This window comes from Polyodon spathula, chromosome 5 (assembly GCF_017654505.1).
Source record: "Polyodon spathula isolate WHYD16114869_AA chromosome 5, ASM1765450v1, whole genome shotgun sequence".
In the NCBI taxonomy this organism is placed as follows: Eukaryota; Metazoa; Chordata; class Actinopteri; order Acipenseriformes; family Polyodontidae; genus Polyodon; species Polyodon spathula.
The window spans coordinates 27,493,761-27,511,242 of NC_054538.1; the positions used below are offsets into that span (position 1 = coordinate 27,493,761).

Consider the following 17,482-nt stretch of genomic DNA (forward strand, 5'->3'; position numbering starts at 1 on the left):
AAAACTGTACAATGCACTTGTAAGACCTCATCTTGAATATTGTGTGCAGTTCTGGTCACCTCGCTATAAAAAAGATATTGCTGCTCTAGAAAGAGTGCAAAGAAGAGCGACCAGAATTATTCCGGGCTTAAAAGGCATGTCATATGCAGACAGGCTAAAAGAATTGAATCTGTTCAGTCTTGAACAAAGAAGACTACGTGGCGACCTAATTCAAGCATTCAAAATTCTAAAAGGTATTGACAGTGTCGACGCAAGGGACTTTTTCAGCCTGAAAAAAGAAACAAGGACCAGGGGTCACAAATGGAGTTTAGAAAAAGGGGCATTCAGAACAGAAAATAGGAGATTTTTTACACAGAGAATTGTGAGGGTCTGGAATCAACTCCCCAGTAATGTTGTTGAAGCTGACACCCTGGGATCCTTCAAGAAGCTGCTTGATGAGATTTTGGGATCAATAAGCTACTAACAACCAAACGAGCAAGATGGGCCGAATGGCCTCCTCTCGTTTGTAAACTTTCTTATGTTCTTATGTTCTTATGTAACTAGAGAACAACTTATACTATTGAATTGAAAACTGGACAGGGCATTCTTTAGCACGTTTACAGTGTTGTGGCTTCGATTAAATCAAAGTGAATAAATATCAACAGAAAGAACCCTTGCTGTCAATGCACATGTTGGTGGGGAAAAAAAGAAAACAGGACACAATCTGTCAATTAAAAAGAAAGGTAAAAAAATATTTATTTGCAGAATAATGTTACAATTGAACAGCTAACCACATATAATTGTGTACATGAAGTGTTTGCTGAAAGACATTCAGACAGAAACCTTTTTGTACCTGTGTATGAGTGCATCAGTTGCCCCTAGGCTTACTCTGTATGTGCCATTTGGTACTAAAGAAACAAATCCATTTGACAAAGAATTACAGTTTTCCTTTAGTGTGGCTTCCCTAGCGAATGGAACCATCTTCTCATTCGTATCTTGAGAAGATGTCCCTGCGTCTTCAGAGTACCCAGAAGATGAAATAGCATTATTGGCTGCCTTACATTCTTTATTAAAATACTTCTTCAAGTGCATGGAGAGCTGAGGACTTAGCAGCAGCACGAGGTTCCCACCAACACAAAGCACCCTAAAATACAGGTAACGGTAAGCTAAAAAATATGTTATGAACACACACAGCACCATGACAATAAATAGCTATCAGTATCATGATCCACACCAACTTGTTAGAATTTATCAAAATTGGATAAGCGGTTCTCTAGACAGATCAAATCGTAATTGTGACGTGTGTACATAAAGATTGCGAAATTCTGATGTTAAAGAATGTCTTTACAAGACATATCTATAATACTGTTTGACATCTCACACGAGCAGGCCCCTCAACCATACCCTCGTTGCCAGGGATACGCACCCCCTGAAATCTAGTCAGGGAAGGAACCTGTTCACTATTTTAAAATAACAGCCAGTCAGAAAATTCAAACTCAATTTTTCTGTTAAAAAAAAGCAGCACATATGAAGTACTTGCAGCAGATGGCTTCAAATGTAAATTCCCACCACATATAAAACAGCAGCTTGGCAGTATGCAGCAGCTTCATGTACAGTAAAACTAGTTACCTTTCCATTTCTTTTAGAATATCTGGCAGCATTGTTCTCATATCGGTTTCACTGTTGAATTTTCTCCCAAATGGAATGTCACAAACTATAGCATCGACACTAGCTGACAGGAGCGGCATCTCTGTGAAATAAAACAGTGCGTAAAATAAATAATCTGCTTTATTTATACAGTACAGGGTAGGAAAGATCACGACAAGTTTGTGAATATCCAGAGAATTACCAAAAGTCATGCAGATTGGACTAAAGACCTATGGATGTAACTCGCTTATTGATGTCAACCTTCTACCAGTGGCAGCTACCAAAAATTCAAGCCAAGTACATTTAAACCTCTCTTTACTGTGCTTTCAGTCTTCTTCCCAATCTCCACCTGATTTCTGGTTGGTGAAGGATGTGGATTCAAATTTCAAAGCAGTGCCAAGTACCAAACAAGTCAAAATTTTACCTGGTTATGTAATTTGTTAATCATGTTGTCCTGAAGTGACAAATAAGATAAGTGATAGTGACTATTTTCAATTCTATTTGTATCTTACCCATCACTGATGCTCTGATTAGGTCAATTTTCTCAGTCAGATTTGCAAACTGCACATTATTGTACGCTTCTTTCAGTTGTGATTCATTAATGTCAAACCCCAGAAAAAATGCACCCTGAAAATAATGGGAGAAAACACATTTATAAAATCTCATAGCTTTTTTTTCTGAAATTAGTAATTTTTAAATGATATAAAAGTAAATTAAAAAGTACATAACAATAAAAAAATAAATAAAAAACAAACATTCAATAGATTAACAACTGAACATAAATCTAACTGTCAGACACTTCCTTTTTACATGTTTTTGAAGACATCCACAAAGTCTGCATGCAAAAAAGTTTTACAATAACTTTTTTTTTTTTTTTTTTTTTTTTTTTTAAATCTTATCTTGTGATAGTTCCCTGTGCCGTCAAATAATTATGGGTGAATATTTGAAACAGACCTATACTTATAATGACCTGTACCCACTTGTATATTTTCTATAAAACCACAAAAATGATGTTCAACAGCGATGAACTTTATTTTGTACGATACTCCACAAAACATGTGAAGGCCATCTCTGCACTTCAGGTAGATACACTTTGTGTAGTTTTCTCTTCTGGCACAAACAGCTCTGGCTCTTAGAATCCGAGGAGCACCAGAAGTGACAAAACAATGGCCTGGTAAATTCTGGAGAGAGTACAGTTTCCACCAGCTGATACAGCAGGCTTTCATTTACAACAGCACCATTCAGGCAGAGACAAACAATTGGCCAGTACCATATTTTACTGCAGTACCATATTTTACCTGCTTCCTGCTCTCTGCCTTCACATAACTTGACCTTCATGCTATAACTTCCTGGATTACAGAGGGACCAGAACTTGATGCCAAATCCTATTGGCTTTCCCTGAATGAATTGCTTCACAGAGTGGTAAACATGGAAATCACAATGAATGACTTCCCCCTCAAAAAATTGTCCCATCTACACTGATTTAAGTGGATTTAACAGGTTACATCAATAAGGGATCATAGCTTTCACCTGGATTCACCTCGTCAGTCTATTTCATGGAAAAAGCAGCTGTTCCTAATGTTTTGTACACTCAGTGCATATATAATTGAGTATATATGTAACTGAGTAAAACAACAATAATACACACTAATGTACCTTTCTGATACCAACTTAACTTCTCCCATCCAAAGAGTGGGAAGGCAGCAAACATGGGCTGTTTTGTATGTGATATGCCATACGATCATCTTTCGTGGGTTTAAACAGCTTCATATAATTAAGCTGGATAAGAATTGGTTTGACACTTGAGAAAAGAAGAAGGTCTATTTGTAACAGAGATACTGAAAAAAGAAAAATGCTGCACAATTGTAGCTGAGGCATGCAAGAAAACAAGCGATTTAAGTAGTTTAAAAGGGTTATACCCTGCTAGACAGCAGAGAAAGTCAAAATTCAACATAAAATGAAATTCTAACAGGAGAATATTTTGGAGTTGTGAATATGATACTTTGCAAGTTTTTATTTGGTGTGAATGTTACGTGCAGAACACTACAAGAACTGGGGTATGTTTCAACACTTTGGGACCCATTAGCAAATGCAACTTTTCAGAGGAATTAAATAATTTTAACAGTACAAAACTAGAATGACACATCGTGCTCAACATTAACACCTTCGTAGTGCAAGCTGTATTTTGCTAGCTTAATTCCTCTCAGAAAAATGTGTTTTGCTCTGGTATAATTGTACTACCAAGCTTGAGGTTTAAAAATAAAATTATTCATAATGAACATTTATACTGTACCTCTATCATTTTTTTACAATCAAAATAGTTAAACTGCATGAAATATGCCAGATAAGTGCTGACTAAGTAAACATACTTAAGATACAGTTTTACTACTTTTACATCAATCAGCCATACCTGCCAATCTTCAGCAGCTTCTAAAAGAATGGTGCCAACCCCACACATTGGGTCCAACAAGGTCGTGCCAGCCTATGTAACAACAAATACTGTATTATTACAAGATACCCAGTAAAACTCTGCATATACATGTTTCTAAAGCTGAGGGAAAACAAAGCCACATTTTCAAGAGTAGTAGCTTCAAACCTGGTTCCAAGAGACCAAGTTTGAGGCAAACTGGCTGTATCAAACTCCCCTGGTGTGCCATGCAGTGGTCTGAAACCTTGTCTCCTGAAACCAAGTTCCAAGCCACAAAGTGGCTTCGTGTTCCCTCAGTTTTATACTAACAATATAAAAGAAAGTATGAGTTGTTACTGATACCTTGATATCAGCCAGAGACACCATAGCCCAAGCAATAGTTGATCTAAGTCCTGTTGTTTTAATATATGTCCTATGAGCTAAAGGAAGCCTGAAGAATAAAGAATAATTTGGTTTTAATGTACACATCTCTCTCTCTCTATTTATTTATTTATTTTTTTAGCGTGACCAATTATTATTTTTTATTTTCCCCCAATTTGGAATGTCTAATTATGTTTTTAATCCTCACCGCAGCGATTCCCTACACAGCAGATGTTCTGAGGGTGTGTGAGCGTCCTGCGCCTAAAGCCAAAATCGTTTTTACCCCAAGCAATCCAGAGCAGAGGTGAGTGGGCTACTGATCCCAGAGAACAGAGACCAGCCCTGCCTCTTACCACTCTGAATGTGCTCGGTGTCTGGCCAGTAGGGTTCGCTGTTCCACGATGAGAAGCAGTCCCTGCCAGTTTCCCATCCCCCACCCCTGGAGCGTCAGAGCCAATGTGCCCCCCCCCCCCCCCCCCCCCCCCAGCAAAGTTCCGCCTCTTTGCACAGCACTGGATGCGAACTGTACCGTCTAAGCTGTGTGACTCATCCTGCGCTCCCAACGGCAGCGCTTTAACTGGATGAGTCACTCAGGGACCTATGTACACATCTCTTAATTGAACAGTTTTGTCTAGTTCTAAAAATGCATATTATATTTTATTACGTGATGCACAATAAAGAGCCTTCTCCTGTCAGTTAGGGTTGAAGCTTTTGTTAAGGAAAGCTGTTTCGTTATGGCACAGAAGTACTAGATATGCGGTTTTCTCTGCATTTAAACACGAAGCAAAGCAGATTAGTTCATTCAAATTAATTCAAAACCGTGACTTGCGCTAAATTACACATTTGCTTAAGTGCTAGTCAGAGCTTCCGTTTCCTGTCAGGCCAAAAAACGCAGTGCTCTAGATATAAATAACACTATAGGTGTTGCTATCATAATAAAGTTGGTGACCATGAACTATATCCTCAACATTCATAAAAGCCCTGGGGCAGTTTAATCAAAATCAGACAAATTCAAGTGAGGTGTTCCGATGAGGATATCCTTTATTACCAAAAAACGAAGCACTAGAAGTCATGCATATCCTTCACCATCTGGTTTCCAGGGAGAAATCAGAAAAGAAAATGTGTTAAAAAAAGTATACATTTTCTTTTCTGATTAAGGGTATAAAACTAACAGTGGTATACAGAAGCTTATAAATGTTTTCCAAACCTGAAAACTGGGATCCCCAAAACACAGTGCTCGTCACTTAGGTGTACATTAACCTGGAGAAGAAAAAAAAAAAGCTTGCAATTAGAACCTGAAGAGCTGACTTTCAGAAACTGGACCTATTCATTTATTCAGGTAATATGTGACAAATCAGGAAAGCAACATATGACTTCCATATTTGTTTTAATCAGTCAAGTAAATAAGCATGCTAAGGTTGTGTACTACATAGATCTTGATATGTTAAACTTTTTTTGGCACAGAACTGTCCGTTTGGCTTTCTCACTGCGACATAGAATTTTGAGGAGTCCGTTCAGTTGCTCAGCGTCGTATTTGTTTACATCGGCAAGTTGGATTTATGTGAATTTTAGGACGTCAGAAAACACTGAAAACAAAGTTTATATGACGACTTCAGTGTCTGCAGTTGTTGGCCATTTTGTTTTGTTGTTTGAGGAGAGGAAGCTCAATTTGAGGGAGTTTGTTTGGAGCTATGTATGGTCATGTGATGAGGTTTTAACTAATCACATGCCAGAATTTCTATGGACCGATTCAAATACACCCACCCTCATTATACCGCCCCTTGCTATACTGCGGATTCAGATATATCGTGGTTCTGGAGTTGGCTCCCCATTTTTACTGTCTAACTGCGTATGCCTAAGGTCAGGGGTTCCCAAACTGGTCTGCAGCCCACACAGTTTCGTCTTTTTTGTGCATAACAGTTCAGCACGAGAGGCAACGGCTAGACGTTTTAGTTACAGTGTTCAGAAATTAGGATTTAAGAGTTATGTTTTTGTGCACGGTTTACTGGTTTTACTCAGAAGTGATTCCTGTTCAGGTATTTGTGAATGGGAATAATAAGAGACATGCACTCCTTTCTTGTTTGATGACCAAGAAAAACAACTGCATTTATAAAATGTTCAATTATCACTATGTAACACAATTTTTGTTCCTGGGTAGTAAGTGTTATTTCCTAATTGCTTATGCCTCAAAAGTATAGAAAATGGCTATTATTTCCCACAAACTTTGCTTCTGTGACCAGGACAGTGATATTTCAAAATATCACTATTTCCAATGGGAAAATGTGTGTCATTTCGTTCACATGAAGTCAGAAAAAAACAACATATGAATCCAAATTAACATGTATTTATACTAAAGTAATACAAAGATGACTACAAAAGATTTAGAAGCGAGTAGTTTTTCGACATTTACAATTATACTGTATTTACTGTATTTTATTTACTAATATTAAAGTGTTTCAAAGAAAATAATTTTCACTCAGTGCATATTCTCAGTGTGATTTCCTTTCAAAATATTTATTTAGATTAGGTTTATTTATAATGTTAAAAGTTTAAACATATTAAATGTTTTAATTTGGCATTTTCCCCAAAGAGTGCTAATAATGGGCAGCAGTGCCCAATGCAGCTGAACAGGTGGTGGGCCTCAGGTAAAAAAAAAAAAAAAAAAAAGTTTGGGAACCCCTGCCTTCGCTGCAACATACACAGGCACTTAGAATCACTGTCGGTTTTATTTCGTACTACACATCACAAACCAAAATATACAAAACAATTAAAAACAAAACATTAATATCATACTGTTATAATATACACACGTATTGCACAATAACATAAAGCAAATTAAATATCTACTTGCTGAAGCGCTTTTTATTTTAGCCAACTGTCACGTGTGGCAGCAATGCACTAGGAAAAGTCACAAGGCAGTGATGTCAGCTCCCTTGCAAACAAGCCTCCTATGTTGGGAATGGATTATTTCAATGCAGCAGGTTTGTGCATTTGAGAAAGGAGAGGAAGACTCATGAAATTAACTGGAGTCTGAAGTTGAGAAGCAACTGCTCTCCGCTGTACGAATTAAAGCGGTCCACTGCTTTTTATACAGTTTTTTTACACAGAGAATTGTGAGGGTCTGGAATCAACTCCCCAGTAATGTTGTTGAAGCTGACACCCTGGGATCCTTCAAGAAGCTGCTTGATGAGATTTTGGGATCAATAAGCTACTAACAACCAAACGAGCAAGATGGGCCGAATGGCCTCCTCTCGTTTGTAAACTTTCTTATGTTCTTATGTTCTTAAAAAAAAAAAGAGAAAAAGCAGGTTGCGTAAAGGATTTATACTGGACCCTGAGGCACCCGATAAAACGAGGGAGTGGTTGTAGAGTATTTGTTATTAGCCTATTTGTTTTTAGCATGGGTCTTTCGCTATACCGTGGCCCTCGATATACAGCATATTAACCTCCTTGTGCTGCATCTTTGGGGTGAGACGTTGTTGTAAGTGACAATGCAGCTGATGCATAAGTCACACACCTGTAGTCTCGTATCTTGTAAAGCGCTTGGTGATGGTGGTCCACTACGAAAGGCACTATATAAAAATAAAGATTATTATTATTTATTAGATAGAAAGATAAAAGGTTTTGCTCAAAAGAGTCAACTTCCCTTTTAACATTTCAGCATGTTCAACATACCTTTGTCAAGGAAAGTTTTTTTGAAAGCAAAGCGTGGAGGTACTTCTATATAAAGTTGAGAGTATTACCTTAATTTATACTGTTTATTATGTTAACTGGTGCATACTGTTTTCTGTATCTGATGGTGATGTTTAACCCCAAAGCTTTATTGGAGTGTGTTTTTAGGCATTTTAAAAGATAAAGCAAATCATTTAAAAATGACATTAAAACGCTGGTTCCTGGTCTAGGGTCAACAGAACTGTGCCTTGATGCTGTATACATACTGTATGGGCTGGAGTGTCTAGAAAACACCACCTACTTGAAGATGATGGAATTCTGAGGAGCTCAATAATAACGTTAGACCTATGTTGCTACATTACCTCGACATCTGGGTCTCTCAGCTCTGCTTTCCATCCAAGCCGTTTAGTTAAAGCAGTTCCAATAATTTGTCCAAGCTCCTAAAAAAGAATGAAAATACAGCTTTTGGTAATGACACTGTAGTGAGAACATAAATGTTGGCAAGTTAAAATACCACCGTCTTTCTTTTCAAGTGCACCAGTCCTCCTTTCCTGTACATGATGGGAACTAATTTGTGTACAAATAGACTCATTTTAATTTAATTTATTACCTGTGCATTAAATCTCTTAGCAACACTGCCACTACAGCGGCAAGAAACTCTGAACAATGCTGACAGTTCTTTGGGGTTCAATGAAACATCTTCCTGAGAGACCTTTTCACGCACAGAACTCTTCCTATCGTCCCCACAGATTACTGAGTCCAACTGAATGCTCTCCTGATCTGGGATTCTTTCAAGATCAACTTGCGATGGACTTCCCAAGAATCCTCCCTCCAGGTTCATTTTCTTATTACACTCTTTGTGGCCTTCCTCCTCCCATTTTCTCTTCCGGCTGTTTTTGGTGTTGCTTTTATATGAAGAACTGTCATTTAAAGCTCTCTGAAGTATCTGCCAAGTAGAAAGCGTATCCATCCATACTCTATCATCTCCAATTATTTTCTTCTGAATTACATGTTTTGCCTTTCCTGAGATTAAAAACATAGATGACATGTTGTGTACTTCAGCATTACCATTTAGAAATAACACTGTATTGCAATGGGAATGCCAATTATTCCATATTACACTCAAACACATATAAAAAATACTCCTTGTTAACAAAGGTACCTTATGCTGGGTGGGTGAGGGTACTGACTAATAAATAAAAATACAAATAATACAAAATAAATTCTGCTACAGTTCCAATTAACAGCTGCCTTTCCAAGGATAGCTAACACTGCAATTAGGACTTGAATTACATTTTTTTTTTTTTTTTTTTTTTTTTTAAAAACACAACAAAAAAACATGTATACCTGTATTCCATGGCACACTTATGGGAGGCTCTTTCTTCAACAGCAGAAATAACCTTTCCGCTGATTTTAGTCCTTGCAGCGTTTTCACATTTGCACTGGTTGTGAAGAAGACTTTGCCTGGTACCTGTTCCACCTAAAAGACAACAACGACAATACAATATATGGTAAAGTATAGTCGATGTTGTGAAGCTGCATCAGTTATATTACCAGGTCATGACTTATGACTTGTTTGAGAAGAGAAAAAGGCTGCAAAACAAATCAGCCAATTAAGGTTGCTTCTGACAGCTCTGTGCTGTCATGTAATTATATAGCAGGGGTGTTGCAAGGGTTATGTATGTATCCTTTAACAAAACATCCGTTTTCCTGTCAGTGTAAAATGCTTTTAGATAATTACAATTAAAAGGTCACTTTAATGTTCATTTTTAATGCACTGTTTAAATCCAGCCTTTCAATTTAATTAATACACACAAGTATAAGAGACAACTGAATCGTTTTATTCACCTACTCTGAACCTTACAACCTACCAACTTAACACACTTGATTAAGTTAGAAGTCGATTTTGTCATATCTTGTTTCACTCAGTTGTATGATTATACAAGTACTAAAAACAAAACAGTTCTAAACATTTGATCACTTATCCTGTATGTTCAAAATTATTATTTAAATGCACCACCATAGATTATGTTGCTTCCCGTTTTGTAAATCTGAACAACGACACAGGAAGTGATTTATTTATTTTTTTAAATAGAAATGGTAAACAAACAAATACTACAAAGCACATAACAATGCTGCTACTGTGTAGAAACGGCATTCGGTAGTGTATTGAGCAGGACCAGAAGACTCCCCTGATGAATACTGGACCAACTAAGTCAACAGCAATCTGGCATGTGCATTTGTAAAAACGTAAGAATTTAACTGAGTGAATTTGTCATTTTACTGTAACCTCAAGCCACATTATATATATATATATATATATATAATATATATATATATATATATATATATATATATATATATATATATATATATATATATATATATGAGAGAGAGAGAGAGAGAGAGAGACCGAAAAGCAATGCAATGCAGACAGCACCAATCTACATAAATGACACATTAATTAATTTAATTTCTTTAGCAACTTCGATACTCACATCAAAAGCTGTCAGTTTTGAAATGACTTCTTGAACAAGAAATTGTTCCATGCCTTTTCCTGCAGTACAAAAATACCGGTATGGACGTAAAACACAACTTGTTCCTGACATTTCTACTTCTTGTTGTGAACAAAGGCAAAGCAAAGTTGTGAACAAATTTGTACTGACGTTTTTAAATCTGATTATCTGCGTCACTGAAACCTGTGCTGTATTCTGCTGCTGATGAGACTCGGGTAATTTAACGGCTAACACCGATACAGGCTAATTGTTATCACAGAAGCCCACAGACACTAGACTCATTTTCTTCAGCGAAGCCTGCATGCTTTCTGTTATCGATACGGAAACGGAACAGGGCAGGGAGGACCCACGTGGATAAACTAATATAACACAAGAAGAATAAGTTTGCAGCCAAAAGCGCCTCCCAGATAGATAACAACAAAAGAGCACAAAACTATAGTCTATTTAACAAGATACTCGACTCTGCCTTTAGTTCCGTTTTAATGCGCGCAAAGCATTGTGGTATATAAAGAGGGCTCGGCACTCGGCATAGTTTTTTTTTCTATGGATAGTCAATGGAGGCGTAAGAAATTCTGGTTTGTGCTGGTTTTAGCCATGTTAAAATTTTTTTTAAAAAAAGCATCAAACTTTTGAAGTAGATTTCACATTTGCCCAAAGTCTTATAAAACGGCAACATTAGCAAATTATGACAATACGTAATTATTATGAAAAATGCTATTTTGTGAGCGCTGTCCTGTTCTGCGGCGCAAGCGCAGTGAATACAGTTACGGCTGATCGCGCATGTCGTCTATGATATATCCATTGACAGCTTTCGGAAGCTGGTAACGGGAAATTTAAAAGCTAGATCATATCAGATATATTTTATTACTGTTTTTGTGTAAGTTCATTATTTGTGAAATGGTTTTATAACAAATATACGGAGGAACATTACATTTTTTACCTACTTTGTCCAAGTAACTACCGGGAGTTTGTTTACTGCTATATAGCTGTGTCTTGATAATATTTTATGTTGCAATGTTATGTATTTCTAAAGTAATCGATGGTACCGGACTGTTAAATGATTTAATGAATACGCTTCTATTTGTTTTATTAAAAATATATGTCGTAATATGTGTATTAAATGAATACAATAAAAGTACTGCATTTTTCTAAACATCTATTATTATATTTAGTTTTGTATTGTATGATCTGGATATTCATAATCTGTCATTATCAATCAAAACCATATGCAGTCATCGCTTCTTTAGAGCGATGTTTCTGCGCATGCGCCGCGGAACAGGACAGTGCTAAGAATATAGCGTTTTTCATAATAATTACCAAGTGTCATAATTTGCTAATGTTGCTGTTTTTTTCAAAAGGCCTTGGGTAAATGTAAAATCTACTTCAAAAGTTTGATGCATTTTTTAACATGGCGAAAACCAGCACAAACCAGCAAAATTTCTTACGCCTCCATTGACTTTCCATCGAAAAAATTCATGCCGATCTCTCAGTATAATTTACCACAAATAATGCTTTGCATGCAGTGAGACGAAGTACTCACTTCTACACTACAGCAACGCCATTTTCTCTCTACTGGAGTTTGAAAGCCGGCCAGATAGTTTTAAGTTTTAAACCTAAAAACCTATGTACATACATTAGATATTTATAAATGAGTATATTTAAAGTTAGATTTGTATTTGTTTACCTATAATAACCTCTAGCACTGTCCTTATATTACATTATTATTATTATTATTATTATTATTATTATTATTATTATTATTGAGCAGACGCCCTTACCCACTTTTTTTTAGAACAAAAATGTAAAAAAGTGATTTTTGCGAAATGCACGTTTGCTGTTTTTGTAGTTACATGGTTAAGACTAAACTGCTGTTGACTGTCATACCACTACAAAAGTAGGGAGCATTTAACGCTTCGTAAAGAACTTTGAACGTTGACTTCAGCAAGCAGACCACTGCAATATGCAGTATACTACATGTAGGTTACAGTCAGAGCAGTCCATAGCTGCCTTCCAGACAGGTGTCAGTCAGTGCAGTGCATAGCTACAAGTGTCAGTCAATGCAGGCTATAGCTGCAGGTGTCAGTCAGTGTAGGCTATAGCTGCAGGTGTCAGTCAGTGCAGGCTATAGCTGCAGGTGTCAGTCAATGCAGGCTATAGCTGCAGGTGTCAGTCAGTGCAGTCTATAGCTGCCTGCCAGACAGGTTTCAGTCAGTGCAATCTTTAGCTGCCTGAAATGTCCGTAATTGTATTGTATAAATTCAGGATATGCCGTATACTTTCCTATTAATTAATTATATGATATTCATACTGTAATTTGCCTGATAAACATATATGTTGTTTCAGAACCTATTAATGGATCACTACTGGATTAAATCTCTAGAAGATTCACTAAAGAAAGATTTCAGCCCAAATGTACTAAGAATATTTTACCTACTTAACAACACGTCGGAGGACGATTTTATTCTTGAACATTTGCAAATTCTTAGCTTTAATGGGGAAGGGGTTCTTTTCAGCAAAACATCAGGCTAAAAGCTGTGTTTATTATCGATGTGAGAGCTCAAACAAAGCAACAGGAAAATCACATGGGGGCCCATGCAAAACAAGAGCTAATGGTTGCAAGGCCTATATTAGTTTTACATTAATTTGTGAAACCTCTTTCAATGGATGTGTGTTGCGACTTCAACCTTTTCATAATGAGCATGATCTGAAAGATCCTAGTCAGCAAAAAGTGAATCAGATTCAGCCTGAACTACTGACAGTTGTGCATTTGGCACAAGATTTCCTGATAACTGGTGTAGCTGTTAGAGCAGCAGTGTGGGCAGAACAGCGAGGGTTTAATGGTTTACAGGCCCACTGATACATGGTCACACCCCGTGATGTTAAAGTAATTAAAGAACACTACGTATTAAGACAATACCTGGATATTGATGATTCCTCTAGTGTGGATAAAATGGTAAAAAGGCCTTAAAAATAGTGAATTATTTTATTAGCCACCAGCACGTAGTGTGTCACAGCCTCTCATACTTGTTTTGTCCACTGAATGGCAGCTTCTGCAGTTACAGAAACATGAAAGTGACATGATTTTTTTTTTAGATGCTTCATACAAAGGAGTCTCTGCTTATTCATTTGCACTGTATGCTGATTTGAAGTAAAACAGGATGTGGTGTGCCTGTTGCTTTTTTCATTTTAAGTGAAGAAATACGGAAAATCTGGCATTGTGTCTCTGCAAAGTGGGACACACCCAGGTAAGTATTTCTTTATTGAAAATGTTTTAGCATTTAGTAAGTAACTTTAATATAACTGTTGGATAGCTTATTTACTTAATTCCATGATATTAAATGTAAAAAGATCAAATGGATGTGCGCATGATTGCTTTACTGGCCCTTTGGCATACTGTGAACTGGACAGTGTCACAGCGAAGGCTGGTAACTGGCAGGCAGGAGACCCAGACACAGAAGCTGCAAGTTTAAAGTGCTAATACGCACTTTTAATAACAACACAAAACATGGGAACAAAAACAGGCACGGTGGCCAAAACAAACAGTTTAAAAAAACAATACCAAACACTTAACTAAGATGCTTTCAGGCCACGCCACCGTTTCCATGTAAACACGGCCTCATAAAACTTACCTAAACACCAATGATAATGTCTCACATATCTGAGCACCGCACAACGCAGCAACACCAACACAAACACTACCCTTCACCAACATTAATTCTAAAATTAACACACGTGATCACCCTTTTAATACTCCTGTAGCTGGAGCCTAATTAATCATTAATCATGTATTCACCCTACCACTGCCACAGCCCTCCCCTCAGGACGTGACCGTGATCAATTTTAATTGTAATCTAGTCCTGACACCTATGTGACGGTGTCGGGAGGGGAGTTATACTAGAGTACCGTTAAACAAATACATACTTAACTAAATTACATAAATAAAAAGTCACTTCATCACGTCTCTTTCATACAATACCCCCCCCCCCCCCCCCCCCCCCCCCCCCCCCCCCCCCCCCCACCCCCCCCCCACCCCCCCCAAACGCCCCCCCCCACCCCCCCTGATTTTAGAACGTGACGGCTGAAAAGGAAACCCCCCCCCCCCCCCCCCTGTCCCCCCAGAATTTGTCCCCCAACCCCCCCCCCCCCCCCCCCCCCAAAAAAAAAAAACAAAAAAAAAAAAAACAGCAAAACAAAAAACCCGATTTTACGGTAAATTTTTACAAATTTTCGATATGTAAGGTCAGGGTATGAAACCAGGATCACCCTGCTGCAGAATTGTTCCAGTTAGCCATCGTGGGACAAGATGTTAGAGGAGGAAAAATAGCTGTAAAATGTTGTTCACTGTTTTAAAATGTCGTCTCTAATGCAACAAACTAAAACCCCTATACATCACTAGTTGGATTATAATGAAAGAGTGGAAAAAAACAGGCAGAAGCTATTTTTGTATTTGAATAACTCCCAAATATTGCTTATTATAGTTGTACTCTTAGTATGTTACTTAAATTTACTAGCAAATGTGTTCTAAACTGCACTGAATGGAACATTTCCTTAAAGTACAGTATGTGTGGCAAAGTGGTTGATTGTGTACAGGTGCAGGAGTGATACAGTGCGCAATGAACAGACAAAGTACTTTTATTTATACAATCCAGGTCTTGTGGCCAAACAATGATCCCCATCAATACACCACAATGTGTAATGCACAGGGTTAAGAATAACGGGTTTGCAGTCCCAAACAATAAACACAAGTATCCCTCCCACAATGTACAAACACGGTCAACAGTCCTGGCTGAGTGCTATAGTGCTCATGGTGGGTGATACAGTTTAATGAGTGACAATAGTATAGTGCTGTTCTGGGTTTGTGCTGGCCCTTAGCGACAGCTCCGGAACGTGTTAGCCGTCTATTAATACACAAGCAACAATTATAGACAAACAAACACTCACGATAGGTTATCACAAATACTGCACGGGTCCTTCTGGATTATTTCTTGTAACCAAAGCAAAGGAACAGATTACGATTCTCCATCCCGTTTATGCTGTCACACATGACCCCTTGGTAAACGAGTGCAACTGCCTCTCCAATCTGCGGCTGTCACGTTATTTCCCTTCCAGGTCAATGTGTTCTTGCATTGGCTGACTTCCCGACCCTGAGAAAGAACTGTCAGACCAGCCTGTCCGAAGAACTCTGTTCTCGCTGCTTATTGCCCTCACAGGTCGGGCGGGAGATTTACAACCAAGATTCATTGTATTTCTGTCACAGTATGTTATACATTTATTGAGGTCAGGTGGGGTCACAGGGAACCTTTTGTGTATCTTGAAGAATTTAATGAACCAGTCAAGCTACAAGGCTAAATCCACCCCTCTTGATTGATTGTGTTCACTGTTAAATAAAACCAAAATCCTACAAGTTATATTCTACTATTTTGTGTGTGTTTTGTGCAACAGGGAGGGGGCAAGTAGATTTTTTAAGAAGGACAACTAGACTTTTCTAGCATTTTGTCCCTTGGACAAGAAGTTTCTTTTTCAAAAATTGCACAACCCTGTGAAAAATGAACAATATCATTTATATGCTGCATCTTCTATAAGACCAAAGAAAATATCTAATTCTAAATGTTCTGACAAGAGGTTTTCTTCCAGTGTTTAATAGAAGGTTTGTACGTACAGCAAAATCACGAACACAACCCATAAAATGCCATTTAAAAATGTTAAAAGCTATGTAAGAGCAACTGAAATTATAGTATGAATTATTTTAATTGTACATATTTCCATAAAAAGTAAGTGGTATTCTGCATTACGTTTTTCTACCGGTGTGGATACACATTGTTTAAGTACAGATGAATACACATTATGCATATGAAATCCCAATTCCTGGGCTGCTTTATCAAATTCTTCAGAGTGCACCTTTATGTTCTCAGTTGCAGTCCCGAGGGTTTCCCTGCAAGTAAGGAAAACATTTGAAAAATCTTAAATAGATGATTGGAGAGTTTAAGTGGTCCATACTATTTGCTTAATCACATAACACCTTGATGTATGGGAAATATAAATCTGAACTACCACATATGTAAGATGGGGTCAGGCCAGCATATTTCATGATATTTTATAAGTTTCAGTAACAGTGTTATCTGACCAAGCTACTGGTACATATCCAAAAACCAGTAAGAGTGTTTATATTTTATTTATTGAATCAGGTGATCCCCTTAAAGATTGTGATGGTGGAATACTGTTACTGAAAAAAAAAAAAAAAAAAAAAAAAAAAATGCAGGCATTTCAAAACTTGCATGAAGATAATTTGTGAGTGTGTGCCCAAATGTTATGAGGATCAGCTATAAAAAGATGTTACACACTAAAAGGGGTATCACAATAAAATAAACAAAAAACACAAGTTAAATAAGGCATATGGGTCTATCACAAAGACGGCCAGAGTGGGTGGCGTCAGACCAGAAACAGGAAAATAAACAGAGAGATGTGGAGTTTGGTGAAGCTGAGCGAATGCTTTCGCTCAGCATTTAATAAATAAACAACAGAAAATCAACGGTGGTAACAAACAAAAACACAGAGACACGGCACATTAGCCAAAATAAACAAACAAACAAAACGGACTAACAAAACATGGTGAGCAGATATTTTACTTATATTATTTATGATCACAATGATTACTTCCGTCTCCTATCCCGTTCTCCACTCACCAAACACACAACCCAGAGTGGGTGAAACATGCTGCTTTTATGCAGCTTTTCCGAGACTCGACTGCTAATCAATCATTCAGTTGGAGTCTCGGTACAACTGCACGTGAATTAATAAAGTGCAATTCCCCGTGCTCACATATTATTACTTTTTACTTGCATGTGAAGTGGTGTGCAATCGTGTTACACAGACCCGTTTA

The 17,482-nt window shown here is 37.5% G+C and overlaps 1 protein-coding gene across 2 annotated transcripts; it reads right to left on the reverse strand.

Annotated features, from left to right (window-relative positions):
- Nucleotides 1–706: 706 nt before the first annotated feature.
- thumpd2 (THUMP domain containing 2) lies at nt 707–11,187 on the reverse strand. Of its 2 annotated transcripts, XM_041250194.1 has the most exons (11): nt 10,753–11,187; nt 10,585–10,643; nt 9,434–9,566; nt 8,697–9,109; nt 8,449–8,526; nt 5,622–5,674; nt 4,397–4,484; nt 4,037–4,108; nt 2,139–2,253; nt 1,609–1,729; nt 707–1,123 (listed from the first exon to the last, which is right to left on the reverse strand). In XM_041250194.1, the coding sequence occupies exons 2-11, from the start codon at nt 10,633–10,635 to the stop codon at nt 811–813; spliced, it is 1,437 nt and encodes a 478-aa protein (XP_041106128.1). In that variant the 5' UTR covers nt 10,636–10,643; nt 10,753–11,187; the 3' UTR covers nt 707–810. The 2 variants fall into 2 exon arrangements, with proteins under 2 accessions (XP_041106128.1, XP_041106127.1); XM_041250193.1 differs by having other exon boundaries at nt 10,585–11,186.
- Nucleotides 11,188–17,482: the final 6,295 nt, after the last annotated feature.

Bases quoted from the DNA above. Each gene is read 5' to 3' on its own strand.
- thumpd2 (XM_041250193.1), bottom strand. From the start codon at position 10,695: ATGTCAGGAACAAGTTGTGTTTTACGTCCATACCGGTATTTTTGTACT. The intron at 5,675-8,448 runs GTAATGTAGCAA...TTTCTTCTCCAG, and splicing joins TGAGAGACCCAGATGTCGAG to GTTAATGTACACCTAAGTGA. The intron at 4,109-4,396 runs GTATCAGTAACA...GTTGTTACATAG, and splicing joins TGTCTCTGGCTGATATCAAG to GCTGGCACGACCTTGTTGGA.